This window comes from Canis aureus, chromosome 26 (genome assembly GCF_053574225.1).
Source record: "Canis aureus isolate CA01 chromosome 26, VMU_Caureus_v.1.0, whole genome shotgun sequence".
NCBI lineage: Eukaryota > Metazoa > Chordata > Mammalia > Carnivora > Canidae > Canis > Canis aureus.
In genome coordinates, this window is record NC_135636.1 from 30898435 (window position 1) to 30913511 (window position 15077).

General features: G+C 46.7%; 2 protein-coding genes across 7 annotated transcripts in view; one reads left to right on the forward strand and one right to left on the reverse strand.

Moving 5' to 3' along the window:
• The first annotated feature begins 18 nt into the window (after nucleotides 1-18).
• RAB5IF (RAB5 interacting factor) lies at nucleotides 19-9718 on the forward strand. 2 transcript variants are annotated; one of them, XM_077873030.1, is made up of 4 exons: nucleotides 29-356; nucleotides 1834-1937; nucleotides 7842-7971; nucleotides 9173-9353. In XM_077873030.1, the coding sequence occupies exons 1-4, from the start codon at nucleotides 243-245 to the stop codon at nucleotides 9212-9214; spliced, it is 390 nt and encodes a 129-aa protein (XP_077729156.1). In that variant the 5' UTR covers nucleotides 29-242; the 3' UTR covers nucleotides 9215-9353. The 2 variants fall into 2 exon arrangements, with proteins under 2 accessions (XP_077729157.1, XP_077729156.1); XM_077873031.1 differs by lacking the exon at nucleotides 7842-7971 and having other exon boundaries at nucleotides 19-356; nucleotides 9173-9718.
• SLA2 (Src like adaptor 2) overlaps nucleotides 9172-15077 on the reverse strand; it is a 31741-nt gene continuing 25835 nt past the window's right edge. For 2 of the 5 annotated variants that reach the window (XM_077873016.1, XM_077873015.1), the window contains 3 exons: nucleotides 12118-12267; nucleotides 11119-11251; nucleotides 9172-10738 (listed from right to left, as the gene is read on the reverse strand). In XM_077873016.1, the coding sequence (XP_077729142.1) occupies nucleotides 10573-10738; nucleotides 11119-11251; nucleotides 12118-12267 (449 nt within the window). In that variant the 3' untranslated portion in view covers nucleotides 9172-10572. Of the gene's footprint in view, nucleotides 11252-12117; nucleotides 12268-15077 lie in introns of all 5 variants that reach the window. The other 3 variants (XM_077873019.1, XM_077873018.1, XM_077873017.1) reach the window with 3 other exon arrangements.

The following is a 15077-nucleotide window of genomic DNA, read 5'->3' on the forward strand; positions in this document are numbered from 1 at the left end:
CGCGGCGCTACGTTGCTCCTCCCCCCGCAGCGCCAGGTCTCGGCTGAGCGAGCGAGAGCGGGCTGAGCCGGTGTCTCGGCCGAGTGAGGGCAGCCGCGCCGCGCTACCGACCCGACCGCCGGTTCTGTCGCTGCTGCCGCCGCCGCCGCCGCCCTGCGCGTCGTGGCCCGCGACCCCAGACTCCGACTCCTTTTGGCCCGGCCCGCGCGCCCCAGGCCCGGCCCGGGCGGCGCGACGGGAGGATGAGCGGCGGGCGGCGAAAGGAGGAGCCGCCGCAGCCGCAGCTGGCCAACGGGGCCCTCAAGGTGTCCGTGTGGAGCAAGGTGCTGCGGAGCGACGCGGCCTGGGAGGACAAGGTGCGGTGGGGCCTGGCGAGGGCGCAGGTTCGAGGTGCCGGCTGGGACTCGGGGACCAGCGGACAGGCCCGAGCGTGCCCTGCGCGGTTCGGGCGCGGCCGAGTGTTCGGGGCGGGGGGCGGGCGGGCGGCCCAAGGGTGTCGCGGCGAACCTGGCTGGGCTCCGGGCTCACCGCAGGGCGGCCTAAGCGTGAAGCCGCGGGGGTCACGCGGGAAGCAGCGAGGAGGGGCACAGGAGCTGCCACCCGCGGGCAGGGCGTGAGCCGAGTCCCACCTCCGCCTTTTACTGCCAGTAAGATCTTGAGTAAGCGACTTGTCTTCGAATTCATTACTTCATACAGTCGTTAGCGCGAAGTGTAACGGTAACAGTCTTCTGTGGACTTTCTGCCGGGGGTTCTCGCCACCCAGTTGTCGGCACAGCTCTGGAAGGGGGGGTACCGTGGTGCATGAAAGCGTCTACAGTTGAGGCGGCTCGCTAGAGGTGAGCTGCTTGCTGCCTTTGGCTTTTTATTGAATGGGAGATCCCGAATGCCTCGGTCACTGTGAGAGGGGAGACCGAGACCCGCCCTCAGAGGGTGTGTATGTGACAGAGGGAAGGAGAGGGGGTAAACCCCAAATGTGTGTCAGGAACGGTCAGGGCTTCTAGACGTTTTCACTGGTCACACGCTTTCAGATCGGAGCGTAGGCACTCCCCAGCCCTGCTCCATGACCTGGAAGGCACCAACACAAGCAGCCTGACTCCAGTTGGCCTGAAGAGAATGCTATATTTGTAGTATTTTCCCCTTGTTTTTCTGGGCTGATGAAGTGGGTTTTCCTTCCTGGAGTTCCTGTAAGATGGGAGGATGGGAGGTACTTCCTGAAGGTGCCCTTGTCCTGCCCCTGGCCCTGCCCAGCTCTTGTAAAACCTTTCTGATGTGCTGTGTCATTTCTCTTTCTTTTCTTCTTGTACAAGGACTGGTTTCTGCAATCTGGGGCGGGTCAGAAACCTGAGTCTTCGTGTGAAAATTAGATATGCTGGCACCTGCCTTCACTTTTGTTTCTGATTCCTTTCTTTGTGACTTAGAATTCACTGTGCAGGAAGATGGTGCTTCTGTCTATGGTCTCCCCTCTGAGGGTCAGACCCGAGTGTTCAGTGACCAGTAGCACAGTTACCACAGCCATTTCATCCCAAGCCATTTCATTTTTGAAGCTCCTAAAAAAAAAGTAAATTTTTCTAAAATTTTTATTTAGCACTCAGGCCCAGAAGTCATCACTTAAGATAACTAAGTATGTTCTTTAAAAAAAAAAAAAAAAAAAAAAAGGTTTTAGTATAAGAAGAGCTAGAGATCAGAAAACTACACACTATTGCTCTTGGAGACATTTCTCTGGAATATGTGTTTTTTAGCAGAAAGCTTTTTTATTCTTTACCTATTACAGAGGCTCTCGTGTGGCACCTACTGCAGATAATGCATGCATTCTTTCTTTCTTTCTTTCTACAGGATGAATTTTTAGATGTGATATACTGGTTCCGACAGATCATTGCTGTAGTCCTAGGTGTCATTTGGGGAGTGTTACCATTGCGAGGTTTCTTGGGAATAGCAGGGTAAGTCTTGGGTATCTTGCATTTTCATGATATTTCTTTTCAAATAGAGATTTTGTTTTGTTTTTATGGAAAAGGCCATTGCTAAGTTGGAGGATTTTTTTCCCCTTAATATGACTCTTTATGTATGAGAAAGAGAAGTGACAAAAGAGGGCAGCCCGGGTGGCTCAGCGGTTTAGTGCCGTCTTTGGCCCAGGGCATGATCCTGGGGACCCAGGATCAAGTCCCACGTCAGGTTCCCTGCATGGAGCCTGGTTCTCCCTCTGCCTGTATCTCTGCCTCTCTCTCTCTGTCTCTCATGAATAAATAAATAAAATCTTTAAAAGAGAGAGAGAGAAGTGACCAAAGCAAAAAAGTAGCCCTATGATGGCACTCCTGGGTCTGGTGCAGCACTCTTCAGTTCAGCAGGCCTGGGAGCATCTTAGATTAGACGTGTTATCTTTTTGAAGACAGGGCTAGTCCATTCGTTCATGGGTCCAAAGCTACTGGATTGCCTACTGGTGGCAGGCATCTAGTTCCAGCATGACCTTTGTGCCAGTGGAAATTTGGAAAGTAGAGGAATTTCTATACTAGATGACCACTCCCTTGTGACTGGCAGTGTGCTGGGTGTCCTGGATCTTGGCTTTGGCAGAAGTTATTTCAGATCCCTACTTTTTAAAAGCAGTGAAAAAGTAGGAGGTTGGGCCCTCTACTTTTTACTGTGTTTCTGTGGCCAGTGACAGCACAGTTGACACTGGCCCCTGGTCTTGGCTCAGCTTGTTAACAAGTGACTGAAAGTGATGAGTCCACATGCCCACCAGATTGAATTAAAAGGATGTGTAGGAGTTGTGTCAAGATAGGAATTGTGGGTAAGCTACAGTGACAAATGGGCAGGCAAGCCTTTGAGCTTTTCTTTTTTTCACATGGGGAATAGAAACTGTGATCCCTACCCATGGACCATCACATTGGTTGTTTTAGGGGTGATCACATCTGTTATTCCCTCACCCTAGGGTGAAAAGGGTGAAATAGATTTCAAAGTCCTGTGAGTTCTTTATTTTTTCACAAGATAACCCAAAAGGAATGTACAGTCCCCTCTTCTAACAAAGTTTCTGATTTATTGTACTGAGGAAAGCATTTGACCCAGGAAAGGAGTAAGAGTTATGCTTTGCCTAACTTTGACAGACTGGATAGGTGGTAAGTTCTGAATGATGTTGAGGAGACACAGGACCTGGGGTTCATAGAAGTCTTCCCCGGTTGGAGGAGGTATATAAATACTCTTTAGAATGTTCGTCATCCCATCTGAGCTTTCTGTGAAAGAAAAGGCAGATAAAAGGTCAGAGAAAGGGGGAAGGCAGTCTAAAGACAAGAGGGAGTCTCCTGTCTTCACACAGTCACTTTTCTAGGAGAGGATAACACTGGTTCAGACCCCTTGCCCGTATCTCATCTTGCAGGATTCCTGAGATTTCTCTGAAATCACCAAATCCAGGAATAGTATAACCTAGACCAGAGTTAGCTTAGTATTCTTTCCACTGTGGCAGATGAGTTAAGCTGCCTAGAGATCTTCTCTTCTCTTCTCTTCTCTTCTCTTCTCTTCTCTTCTCTTCTCTTCTCTTCTCTTCTCTCTTCACTGTAGAACACTCTGGATTCAAGTTCCAGCTTTGCCACTTTCAAGCAACATACGTTTGGGGCTCACCTCTCTGAGCTTCCATTCTCTCATTAAAAGGGGGTGCTGGGGATCCCTGGGTGGCTCAGTGGTTTAGCACCTGCCTTTGGCCCAGGGCATGATCCTGGAGTCCTGGGATCGAGTCCCACGTCAGGCTCCCAGCAAGGAGCCTGCTTCTCCCCCTCCTGTGTCTCTGCCTCTCTTTCTCTCTATGTCTATAATTAATAAATAAATAAATAGATAAATAAATATTTAAAAAGGGGGGCATTAAAAGTACTCTCTTCTAAACTTAATGTGTGAACTAAATAAGATAATGCAAAGAATAAATTCCTAAATGTAGTGCTTAGGACATCATATGCACTCCATAAATGGTTCACTGCAATCATATGATTAGCTTTACAAAGAGTGCTAAAAATTGCTATTGAGAAAACAGGAAAGGAGGTGTTTGGGAGTGAATTCGCCTTGGAGTAGTTCACCCATAGTGCCACTTTCTCAGGACTGCCTGTTTCCTGGGGTTCAGTCCCATGCTCTCCTGCCAGAGCCAGTTTTTCTCACTCAAAACAAATCCCTTTCCTCCTTTGGTTGGCACCTTTCCCCTTGCTCTTGGAAAGGGCCCAAGGACATTGATTTTTCCACACACATTCCCTCTCCTTCATCTGTCTGACCCAGTTGCCTGGGCTTAGGACAGAATGGCTCTGGTGCTCAGTTCTGGTGACCATCTCCTCTACTTCCTGCCTTACTGCCCTCTGTCCAGACCCCACCTTGGCTTCTTTTCATTTCTGGTGTGGCAACAATGAGGGCATATTAAGGTAAAACCATTTTCTCAGTTCTGAGGTTTTGCATCATCAGAGAGGAGGGAGCACTATTCGTCCCTTCCTGCTTCTCTCATAGAGCATTATGATTAATAGTGCTCAGTGAATGCTTATTAAAATTTTTAAAATTATTTTTTAATTTTTTAAAAAGATTTTAATTATTTATTCATGAAAGACACACACAGAGGCAGAGACATAGGCAGAGAGAGAAACAGACTCCATGCAGGGAGCCTAGACATGGGACTTGATCCTGGGACACCAGGATCATTTCCCGAGCTGAAGGCAGACGCTCAACCACTGAGCCACCCAGGCGTCCCTAAAATTTTTTAAAGCCTGAAATGAATTCCTACCAAACCTTGAAAGCAGGGTCATTCATACGTTACCACTGTTACATAATTTTCCAGCCCTGAAATCAGAGTATTTGTTAGAGATTCATTATTTTGTTAAAATTCTTTTTTTTTTTTTTTTTTTTTTTTTTTAAGACTATTTATTTATTCATGAGAGACACAGGCCGAGGGAGAAGCAGGCTCCATGCAGGGAGCCCAGCATAGGACTTGATCCCAGGTTTCCAGGATCAGGCCCTGGACTGAAGGCAGTGCTAAACTGCTGAACCACCGGGCTTGCCTTTTATTTATTTGTTTTTTAATTTTTATTTATTTATGATAGTCACACAGAGAGAGAGAGAGGCAGAGACCTAGGTAGAGGGAGAAGCAGGCTCCATGCACCGGGAGCCCGACGTGGGATTCGATCCCGGGTCTCTAGGATCGTGCCCTGGGCCAAAGGCAGGCGCTAAACCGCTGCGCCACCCAGGGATCCCGGGCTTGCCTTTTTGTTAAAATTCTGATTGAAATTTTTAGGATAGAGTTTTTTAAGAATGCATTGGAGAATCTTTTTAAGGTTTTTCCCCCAACCCCTCAATCCAACACGTTCATTTTTTTTGTACATCTGCTATGTAGTTCTCTTCCTCGCATTTACAATATAGGGTTTATGCTCATACTTTAAGCTCAGTGTGAATCCCTCCAGTCCTTTTCTGATCCCTCCCCCTTGACCACTAGACATTTAAATAAATGCCTTTGTTTCTGTGACTTCACTTGCTACTTAGTGTGTGACCCTTGGAAGGCAGGCCCTGTTAGCTCTTTTCTCTCTCTCATCCCTTATGTCCCTTATGTCTTTTTCTGAGACACGGGGTGGGGGGGAGGGGGGCAGAGACACAGGCAGAGGGAGAAGCAGGCTCCATGCAGGGTGCCCAATGTGGGACTCAGTCCCAGGATCATGCCCTGAGCCAAAGGCAGACACTCAACCACTGAGTCACCCAGGCATCCCTCTCCTTTTCCTTATATTTCCCTGTTCCTCCTATTACTAAGCAGCCACTTTTTTTTTTTTTTTAAGATTTTATTCATTTATTCACGAGAGACAGAAGCAGAGACACAGGAAGAGGGAGAAACAGGCTCCCCACAAGGAGCCTGATGTGGGACTAGTTCCTGTACCCCAGGATCACATCCTGAGCTGAAGGCAGACACTCAAGCTGCTGAGCCACCTAGGCGTCCCAAGCAGCCACATTTATAGCCACAGACTCTCAATGAGTCTCATTCTCCAGCCCTAGTTTATTAGCTGAGTCCCAGAGTAATATTTGAGTCCTACTAGTAGTCTCTGTCTGGAACCACTAACAGCCTGTCCAAAATGAACTCCATTGGGTGCCCGGCTCTGGATTTCAGCTCAGGTCATGATTTCAGGGTCCTGCACTCAGCTGGGAGTCTGCTTGAGGATTCTCTCCCTCTCCTCCCTCTGTTCTCTCAGTCTCTCAGCCTCTCAAATAAATCTTTAAGAAATGAAACAATATGAAACTGTGACAGAGGGAGACAGCCAGATTGGCTGGGTCCCAAGATTTCTGGCAAAAAATAAGGATGTAGCCACAACATGGCCAGACCAATGACTGTATTTTGTGTGAAATCCAAGAAAAACCTGTTCTTCCTGACTTCCTGCTTCTGTTACTGGAACCATTATACTCCTAGACCCTCAGGCTTGAAGTCTTTGGGTCTCTTACCTACCTCCTCATTCAGCCATTTTCCCAGTTCCTGTCCTCAAGCTCTATTTCTGCTCACATCCTAAAACATGGTACAAGTCGAAACTAGTCTCCAAGCTCCTGTTCCCCCCATTCATGAGAAAGCCCATACTCTTAAATGCTCACAGACTAGGCTTCTGGGGCGCCTGGTTGGCTCACCCAAAAGAGCATGTGACTCTTGATCTCAGGGTCATGGGTTCAAGGTTGGGTATAGAGATAACTTAAAATCTTTAGGGACATCTGGGTGGCTCAGTGGTGAGCGCCTGCCTTCGACACAGGGCGTGATCCTGGAGTACCCAGATCGAGTCCCACGTTCGGGCTCCCTGCATGGAGCCTGCTTCTCTCTCTGCCTATGTCTCTGTGTGAATAATGAATAAATAAATAAAATCTTAAAAAAATAAAAATAAAATATTTAAAACAAAAACTAGACTTCTGACATCTGTATACCTGTCTCATCCCCACCTTGTTTAAACAGCCTCAGGGTCTGCCCCCATCCCTTGTACTGATTGACACTCCTCAGCATCATTGTACTGCCTCCCCCACACCAGCCCACACTTCATCCATTAGGAGGAACCAGTTCTTTGCATTTTTCTACCATAGCCTTCAGGAGCAGTGTGGCCTAAGACCAAGAGTTCCCCGTTAGATTAGATGCTGTAACTAGGAAGATCAGAAAGAAAGTCTTAATAACTTTATAAAAATTACTTTTAAATGATTATAACAAGAGATCAGTACAGCAGGGTAATAATATTATTATACCTCACTGCATTCTAAATCCTTTATTAGTTAATATAATACAGGGGGTCAGGAGCTTCCTGGAGGTGCTCACAAACCTCTGGTTTCAATTCCATGCTCACTCCTGTTTTTGGCCTCCTAATAGATAGCTAAGGAAGGGCAGGAACTCAGTGTTTACCTGTGCATCAAGTGCAGAAGCAGACAGCAGATATCTGGAAATAGTCTCCCACTGGGAATTAATGCAGGAGCTGCTTTTGTATGCTTGCTTGTTCATGAGGCCATGAAGCAGCAGCCTATCGTGTTTGCGTGGCCACCCCACCCAGCTGGAGCTCCTTGGAGGCCCATGTCCGCTGCCCATCCTATTTGGGATGGTCCAGCTACCATTCTGTCTTACTGTGAGAGGACTTGGAGAACTTTATTTTACCTTTTTTGCTGGGCATCTAAAACAAACAAACAAACAAACAAACTTGCTCTTTATGTCTCCAGCTCACTGAGCAGCTCCACTGAGGGTCTAGGTGTTTTTAATGTATTATTTCACTTGCTGCCATAATACAATAGTTGATTGTACGATGGCGGGGGTCCTGGTAAGGCGGGACGGTGATGGGAGTTCTGAGTGTTCTGAGCTTGTGGCTCGTGTTCGGTGCTTGTCCTCCCTCCAGATTCTGTGTGATCAACGCAGGAGTCCTGTACCTGTACTTCAGCAACTACCTGCAGATAGATGAGGAAGAGTATGGTGGCACGTGGGAGCTCACCAAAGAAGGATTTATGACATCTTTTGCCTTGTTCATGGTATGTGTAGCTGACGATTATATAGCGGATCCTGTGGTTTATCCCGGGGAGCACACTGATTGGGTTACACAGTGTGATTGGGGTACCATTTTTTAAAAAAACTCCAGGGAATGGTGGGCATTTCCTCCACCAAACCCTGTTGTCTCAAAGGATGTGGTGTGGCACACTGTAGCCTCCCTATGGTGTGTGCACCCAGTGCCTGTCATCAGCTTCTATATCTGATTCTCAACTCTGGCTGCATCGTAGAAACTAGAAATATTTAAAAATATGTTTATGGCATTCATAATAGCAGATAAGCACAAACAACCATCACCTGGTCAATAGGTAAATAAAATGCTGTATATCCATACAGTGTTAGACTATAAAGAGGCATAAAGTACTGATAGGGGCTATGGCTTTGATGATTTTTGAAAACGTTATGCTAAGTGAAAGAAACTAGACACAAAACATTGTGTGATTGCATTTATGTGAAATGTCCAGAGTAGGCAAATCCACACAGAAAATAGTAAATTAGTGGTTGCCAGTGGCTGAGGGAGGCAGGGGGTGGCAAGGAAATGGGAAGAAACTGAGGGTGATCATGTTCCAGAATCAGTTAGTGATCTTTGCACCTGTAAATATATTAAAAACCCCCTCTCTATTGTGTATATGTTTTTTTTTGTATTGTATACTTACAAAGGTGAGCTTTATGAAATTTGAATTGTATCTGTTAATTTTTTTAAATTATAGACCTAGCCCAAATCCATAAAATCAAAATCTCTGGGTGGGAGTGCCTGGGCATACATATGGATTAAAGGTCCCAGGAGATTGCAGTGAACAGCCAGTTTTGAGAACCTCTGCTTTATTTGACAGGGTATGATGGTGGTTTTTCAATTTGTTGCTAATCCTAACACTAGCAGTACAGTCTGCTTTACCTGTATCATTTCTTTATATTTTTATAACTCTACTGCCTGGTGCTCCAGTTGTTACTTGGGTGAAAGGGAAGCTTGTCTGTAGTCCCTGTGGGAGCACTGCTACGTGGTCTTGGGCTCTGTTAGAGACAGCTTGATTTCAGTGCAATCATTTAGGCCTCCAGGCAGATGCATTGGATAGTCCCTGGGAAACCCACTGTGCACACATCCTAAATCTGTAACATTTTTGTTTTGTGGAATAGGGGCCTATATTGACCCAGGTGACCTATGAACATTGCTTGTCTCCTCTCTAGGTTATTTGGATCATTTTTTACACTGCCATCCACTATGACTGATGGTGTACAGACGCCACCTGCTCTCTGTCCAGTCCAAAGGACCCTCATAGTTACAGCACAGAAACCTGATTGTAGGGGCACCCCAGCCACGTGGAACCTAGAAGACCCATGTTTCCTGGACCGAGAATCAGTGTGTTGGGCATCAGTGTTTTCTGCAAGGGTTGTGATCTGAAACTTTTTAAAGAACCATCCGCCTTTTGGGGAAGCATTTCTGAATTGTCCATCACCAACCATTTCTTGGATATCATCATGAAACACCTGTTTGCTGATCGGAGCTGTCGTTTAATTTGATGCACCTCTGGATCCGGATGAAACATTAAATTGTCTTCCTCATATCTCCATCAGGTGTACAGTTTTTAAAACCAACAATGGCATTTCAAGTCTTCTGAAAACAGTGTGGCAGTATGTGCGTGGTCCATAGCACAGTACAAGCAGCATCTAATAACAGTTTTAATTGTAGAATGTTTTTGGGTACTTGAATAAATCAAATCTTTAATTGAAAAATCTGTTGATGATACCTGTTAAAGCCTTTCCCACCTTACCGCTAGCCTCAGAACCCTGCCCTCCATCTCCTCTCTCTGCTCCTGTAGCAGCTCCAGCTGGGCCTCCCTTAATGGGAAGCAGGGAAATCAAGTGCTAGAGTTGGTGTAGGCTGTGGTCTTGGCTTTGTGGAGAGAGGCTTACTGACGTCTGATGCCCCTGCCCAACACTGAGACACATGACCGACCTCACCGTAGTGTGCCAGGCCCAGAAGTTGCCATTTTGTGTTTGACCACAAGATGGCAAGGCCACTGTAGACTGGAAAGTTTAGGCAGGTTCAAATGATAAGCCACAAAATGAAAGAGATCTTGAAGCTAGGACTGTTCAGAGAAGAGGTTTGGTGGGGCTGTTTGAGAACCTGGACTGTGAGAGGTCCCCTTTCCTCTGGGAACCAGGTGGAGGCTGGACATCCTGGGTTCTGTTGCTGTGGTAAGACATCCATCCCTTCTGCTTTCCTGTCCCTTCTGGGCCACGGTCCTGCCTTTTGAGAATGGTAAATTCTCTTCAAATGATATTTTTTTCTTGATGCTAGTGGTTGTTTCTACCTAGTGGGTGGGGTTGTAGGAGTATAGAAGGGGATCATCAGGCAGGGGAGGAAGATGGTACTGGAAATCCTAAACTCCGGTCAAACTGGGTCAAACCCCAAAGGCTTAGTCTCTTTGGAGCCCTGTCCATTTATTTGAACTAGAGGTTGCAGGTGGGTTCATGGCACTGGGAGAGGGTTAATTGACTTGTTAGGGCTAAGAGGAAGTAACAGACGACACAGGTGGGACTCTGAATTTGCCTCTGGAGTACTCAGGCTGAGCTGAGCTGGGGGTCTAGGTGCTGCAGCGTTGGATTCCCGTTTGGCCTCTGCTTTGGGCCATGGCATCCTCCAAGGAGCTGTCATCGGTCAGGCTGATGTAGGAGCTGAGGGCCTCCCGGAGCCCCTCGCTGAGGAGAGGGGACTCCCCTGCTGCAGGTGCTTCAGCAAACAGGAGGGAGCTATGGAGAGGGGAAGAGAATTGGGTCAAGTAGCCTCATGCTCCCTGCACTCACCACACAGCTCAAGTTCTCCCCACCTGAAAAGTCCCAGTTGCTCCCCGTTCTGTCACATAAAACCCCAGCCTGACTTGGGTTGGTGCTTTCTGTTCCGCCCCGTCTTGTATGACCTTCCATCCTGGCCATCTCTGGTGTCTGGGCCTGCCCTATACCCTCTCCCTTTTCTTCCTGCCAGTCCCCCTACAGTCTTGCTGAGCCTGCCTTGGTCTCTGCGAGGTCACTCATACTGGCTCACCAGTGTCCCCACAAGCTCATTTGGGGTTGTGAGTTCCCAGGGGTGAGTCTTTCTTTGTTCTGCCTTCATGTTCCAGGGGTCCCCTTACCTGTCCAGCTCTTTCCAATTGAGTGGTGCCCTCTGCACAGTAACAGGTAGAGGTATGGACTTGCCAGGGAGTGGGCCAGCCCTCCGCAGGGCACAGGGTTCCTTAAGGAGGCAGCAGATGTCATCCGCCAACTCTGAGAAAGAGACCTAGACCCTTGACACGGCTGACTTCAGCCCTGCTTTCCTCCCTAACGCCCCCCGCCCCCAACCCTGACAGCTTTCCCCATTTGGCAGGTGGGGGCATGTTCAAAAAAGAATGACAAGGGGCACCTAACTGGCTCAGTCAGTAGAGCATATGACTCAGTCTCAGGGTTGTGAGTTCAGGCCCCACTTTGGGTATAGAGATTACTTTTTTTTTCTTCACAAACCTCAAGCTGTTGATCTAGGGGCTGAGATATAATGTCACTCTGGGCTAGGTTTTGAAGATTTAATTTACTGTGGTTTTGGGTAGGTGTATGGACCTCTTTGAGCACAGTTTCTGATTGAGACAGTGCTTTGGGAAGAAGCTAGAGAATACTTAAATCCCTACATGTTCTGTCAGTATCCACTGCATGAACCCACCCTCTAGGAAACCCCTGATCAATTTTCCCAGGATGGTCTTTCCTGTCTGTCCCTTTGACAATGCCTTAGTGGCTGCATCCTCCAGTCCCTGTAACAGGACAGGCACCAGAAAATGCTAAGAATAACTGAACTGCTGTACAACAGCAACAGCTCTAGGCTTGTTTAGAGAACTGTGCCTGTCACTGAGGCCTTGGACTCAAACCACCATGGTAAGTGAGGTGCCAGCCCAGGTTCACATGGGAAGTTTGTGTGGCTGTCAGGGCATGGGATGAAGATGGAGCTTCTGGCCTATGTTCTCAGCACAGGGACTGGCATGGAGATGGAGAGGCCCCTCTTCCACCTGTCTGGATGTTCTCCAGCAGGTAGATTACCCAAGGGCACAACCGTCTGCTACCCAGATCCCACATCCCAGTCTAATGGATGCAAGAAAAGACCATACCAGAATAATGATCCACTAGGGCCTGGAGTGAAGGGAAGGTGAGGCGTGGTGAGATGTACAGCCAGCCGTTATCAAGGTGCTGGATCCTGTAGTGTCTGATCCTGTCCCACGACGCAGGGCGGCTGAGGCGGACTGACAGGGAGTAACACCCTGGGGAAGAAAGGTTCGGGGTAGGACTGAGGCCCTGCTGGGACCCATCCCAACGCACTTTGGGAGAAGAAAGAGATGAGGTGGCCACTAGGCCCAGACAAAAGGGAAGTAGGCAGGGGAGGGAGAAAGACTTGCTCTCTTGGGCATAAATGACCACATGTTCTTAATCAATAGGGTTCTTGTGAGGATGAGATCATACACACAGTGCTCAGGACAGGGCCTGGCACAGGTTACATGAACATTTAAGTGTTGTCTGTTAACAGACTTAAGTGTGCAGAGAAGTATTAGAATGTGAAAATGTGTCAGTGGATGTTAGCAAAGATGTGCTGAAGGAATTCTTACTGTACTGGTGGAAAGATAAATTAATACAAGCCACTTTGGAAACAGCTGGCATTAACTAGTTGAACATGCACCTCACAACCAGCAGTTTCATCTCAGCATGTTAATTTAGAAAATACATGAACAAGAATATTCATGGCAGCTTTGTTTGGAAAAATCCAAAACTACAAACAGCCTGTATGCATGCCACAGAATGGCAATAATATGGAGCTGTACAAGTTAGTAACCACTACACACATAAGCATAGCAAAATCTTAAAAATGAGCAGAAACGGCAAGTCACAGAAGTATACATTTGCATCATGACTCTAAAGCTCAGAGGCAGCCAAGACTATTGCATGGAGATACATGTATGGCAAAGCTTATGAGGATAAGTTAATAGAGGATTAATAATGAAGCAGGCAGGGGCTTCAGAGGGATTGCTGTTGCACGATTTCCTAAGCTACTACATGGGCACATGGATGTTGGTTGCATTATTATTAGTCGTCTTTAACTTTTTTTAAATTAATTTATTTTTTATTAGTCTTTCACTTACACATTATATACACTGATGTAAGTGACAGAATTTTCCCAGTTTTGCTTTTTTAGTTTTTAAAATCAACTTTAAGGCAGCCCCGGTGGTTCAGCGGTTTAGCACTGCCTTCAGCCCAGGGCATGATCCTGGAGACCTGGGGTCGAGTCCCACGTCCGGCTCCCTGCATGGAGCCTGCTTCTCCCTCTGCCTGTGTCTCTGCCTCTTTCTCTCTGTCTCTCATGCATAAAGAAATAAAACCTTTAAAAAAGTAAAATAAACTGTATTGGGATCCTTGGGTGGCTCAGTGGTTGAGCATCTGCCTTTGGCTCAGGGTGTGATCCTGGAGTGTGGGATTGAGTCCCACATCAGGGTCCCTGCATGGAGGCTGCTTCTCCCTCTGCCTGTGTCTCTGTCTCTGTCTCTCTCATGAATAAATGAATAAATTTTTTTAAAAAAATCAACTTTATTGAGGTATAACTTATACAATAAAATGCATGCATTAAAGTGTACGGTTGGGTTTCGACAAAATTCAATTTTTTTAAAAAAAGGACTGACTAGCAAAGGAAAGCACATAGTTGAAAAATTTACGGAGAAAAAACTGAACACATAGGCTTGCAATAGTAGTTTTCAGCAGAAGAAGATACACAGGAGAGCACTTTATAACTAAAGTGGGATTAATTTCTTAAGCCAACACTTCAAAGCCAAACAGAGAGGGTGTTCAGTAAAATAATAGTAATAATTTGTTACTGTCATCTTAGGATCTAAAGCTCCTGGTAGATTTTTTTGTTTTGTTTTTTAAGATTTTTATTTATTTGACAGAGGGAGAGCGAGAAAGCACAAGCAGGAGGAGTGACAGGCTGAGGGAGAGGGAGAAGCAGACTCCCCGCTGAGCAGGGGGCTGATGCCAGGACCACTGGAGCATGACCTGAGGCAAAGGCAAACACAAAGCCACCAAGATGCCCCTACTGGTAGATTTCATGTGAGTGTTTACTATGTGCTTTATGTGGATTAGCTCCTCTAATCCTCCTAACAGTGCTTTGAGGTAATATAGTCATCCCCACTCTACAGATAAGAAAACTACGGCACAGAGAACCTGGAAGAAGAGACCATGATCCAGTCCCTTATCCTTACCCTGTGGAATGCCAATAAAAAGCAGGAGTTAATTTCCTAAACCACAAGCACTGCTCTATTTTAGGAAGAATTTACTTTGAGGAAGTGGCCTAACCACTCAGGAAAAGCAGAGATTTTACAAACTGGATTTTAAAAAGCAAGGCTCAACTATATGATAAACACACTTTGAATAATAAATAAAACAGGCTAAAAGTAAAACGATGGAAACAGATGTATCATGAAACAATAGGAAAGCTGGAGTAGTCCTATCAGGCAAAGCAAAATGCAAGACCAAGAGTACTAACAGATAAGAGAGGGACGTAAAAAAAAAAGAAACAGGGATCCCTGGGTGGCGCAGTGGTTTGGCGCCTGCCTTTGGCCCAGGGGCCCAGGGCGCGATCCTGGAGACCCAGGATCGAATCCCAAGTCGGGCTCCTGATGCATGGAGCCTGCTTCTCCCTCTGCCTATGTCTCTGCCTCTCTCTCTCTCTCTCTCTCTCTCTGTGTGTGACTATCATAAATAAATAAAGATTTAAAAAAACAAACAAACAAACATAGGGACCCCTGGGTTGCTCAGCGGTTGAGCATTGGCCTTCAGCTCAGGGCTTGGTCCCAGAGTCCAAGGACTGGGTCCCACATCAGGCTCCCCTCAGGGAGCCTGCTTCTCCCTCTGCCTCTCTCTCATGAATGAATAAATAAATTAAAATAATAAATAAAAATTTCAAAATCCTGAATTTGTATGCACTCAGTCGCAGAGATTCAAAATATCTGAAGCAAAACTGACAGAATTAACAGAAGAAATAGACATCCATGATAATAATTGGACATATCAACACTCCTGTCTCAGT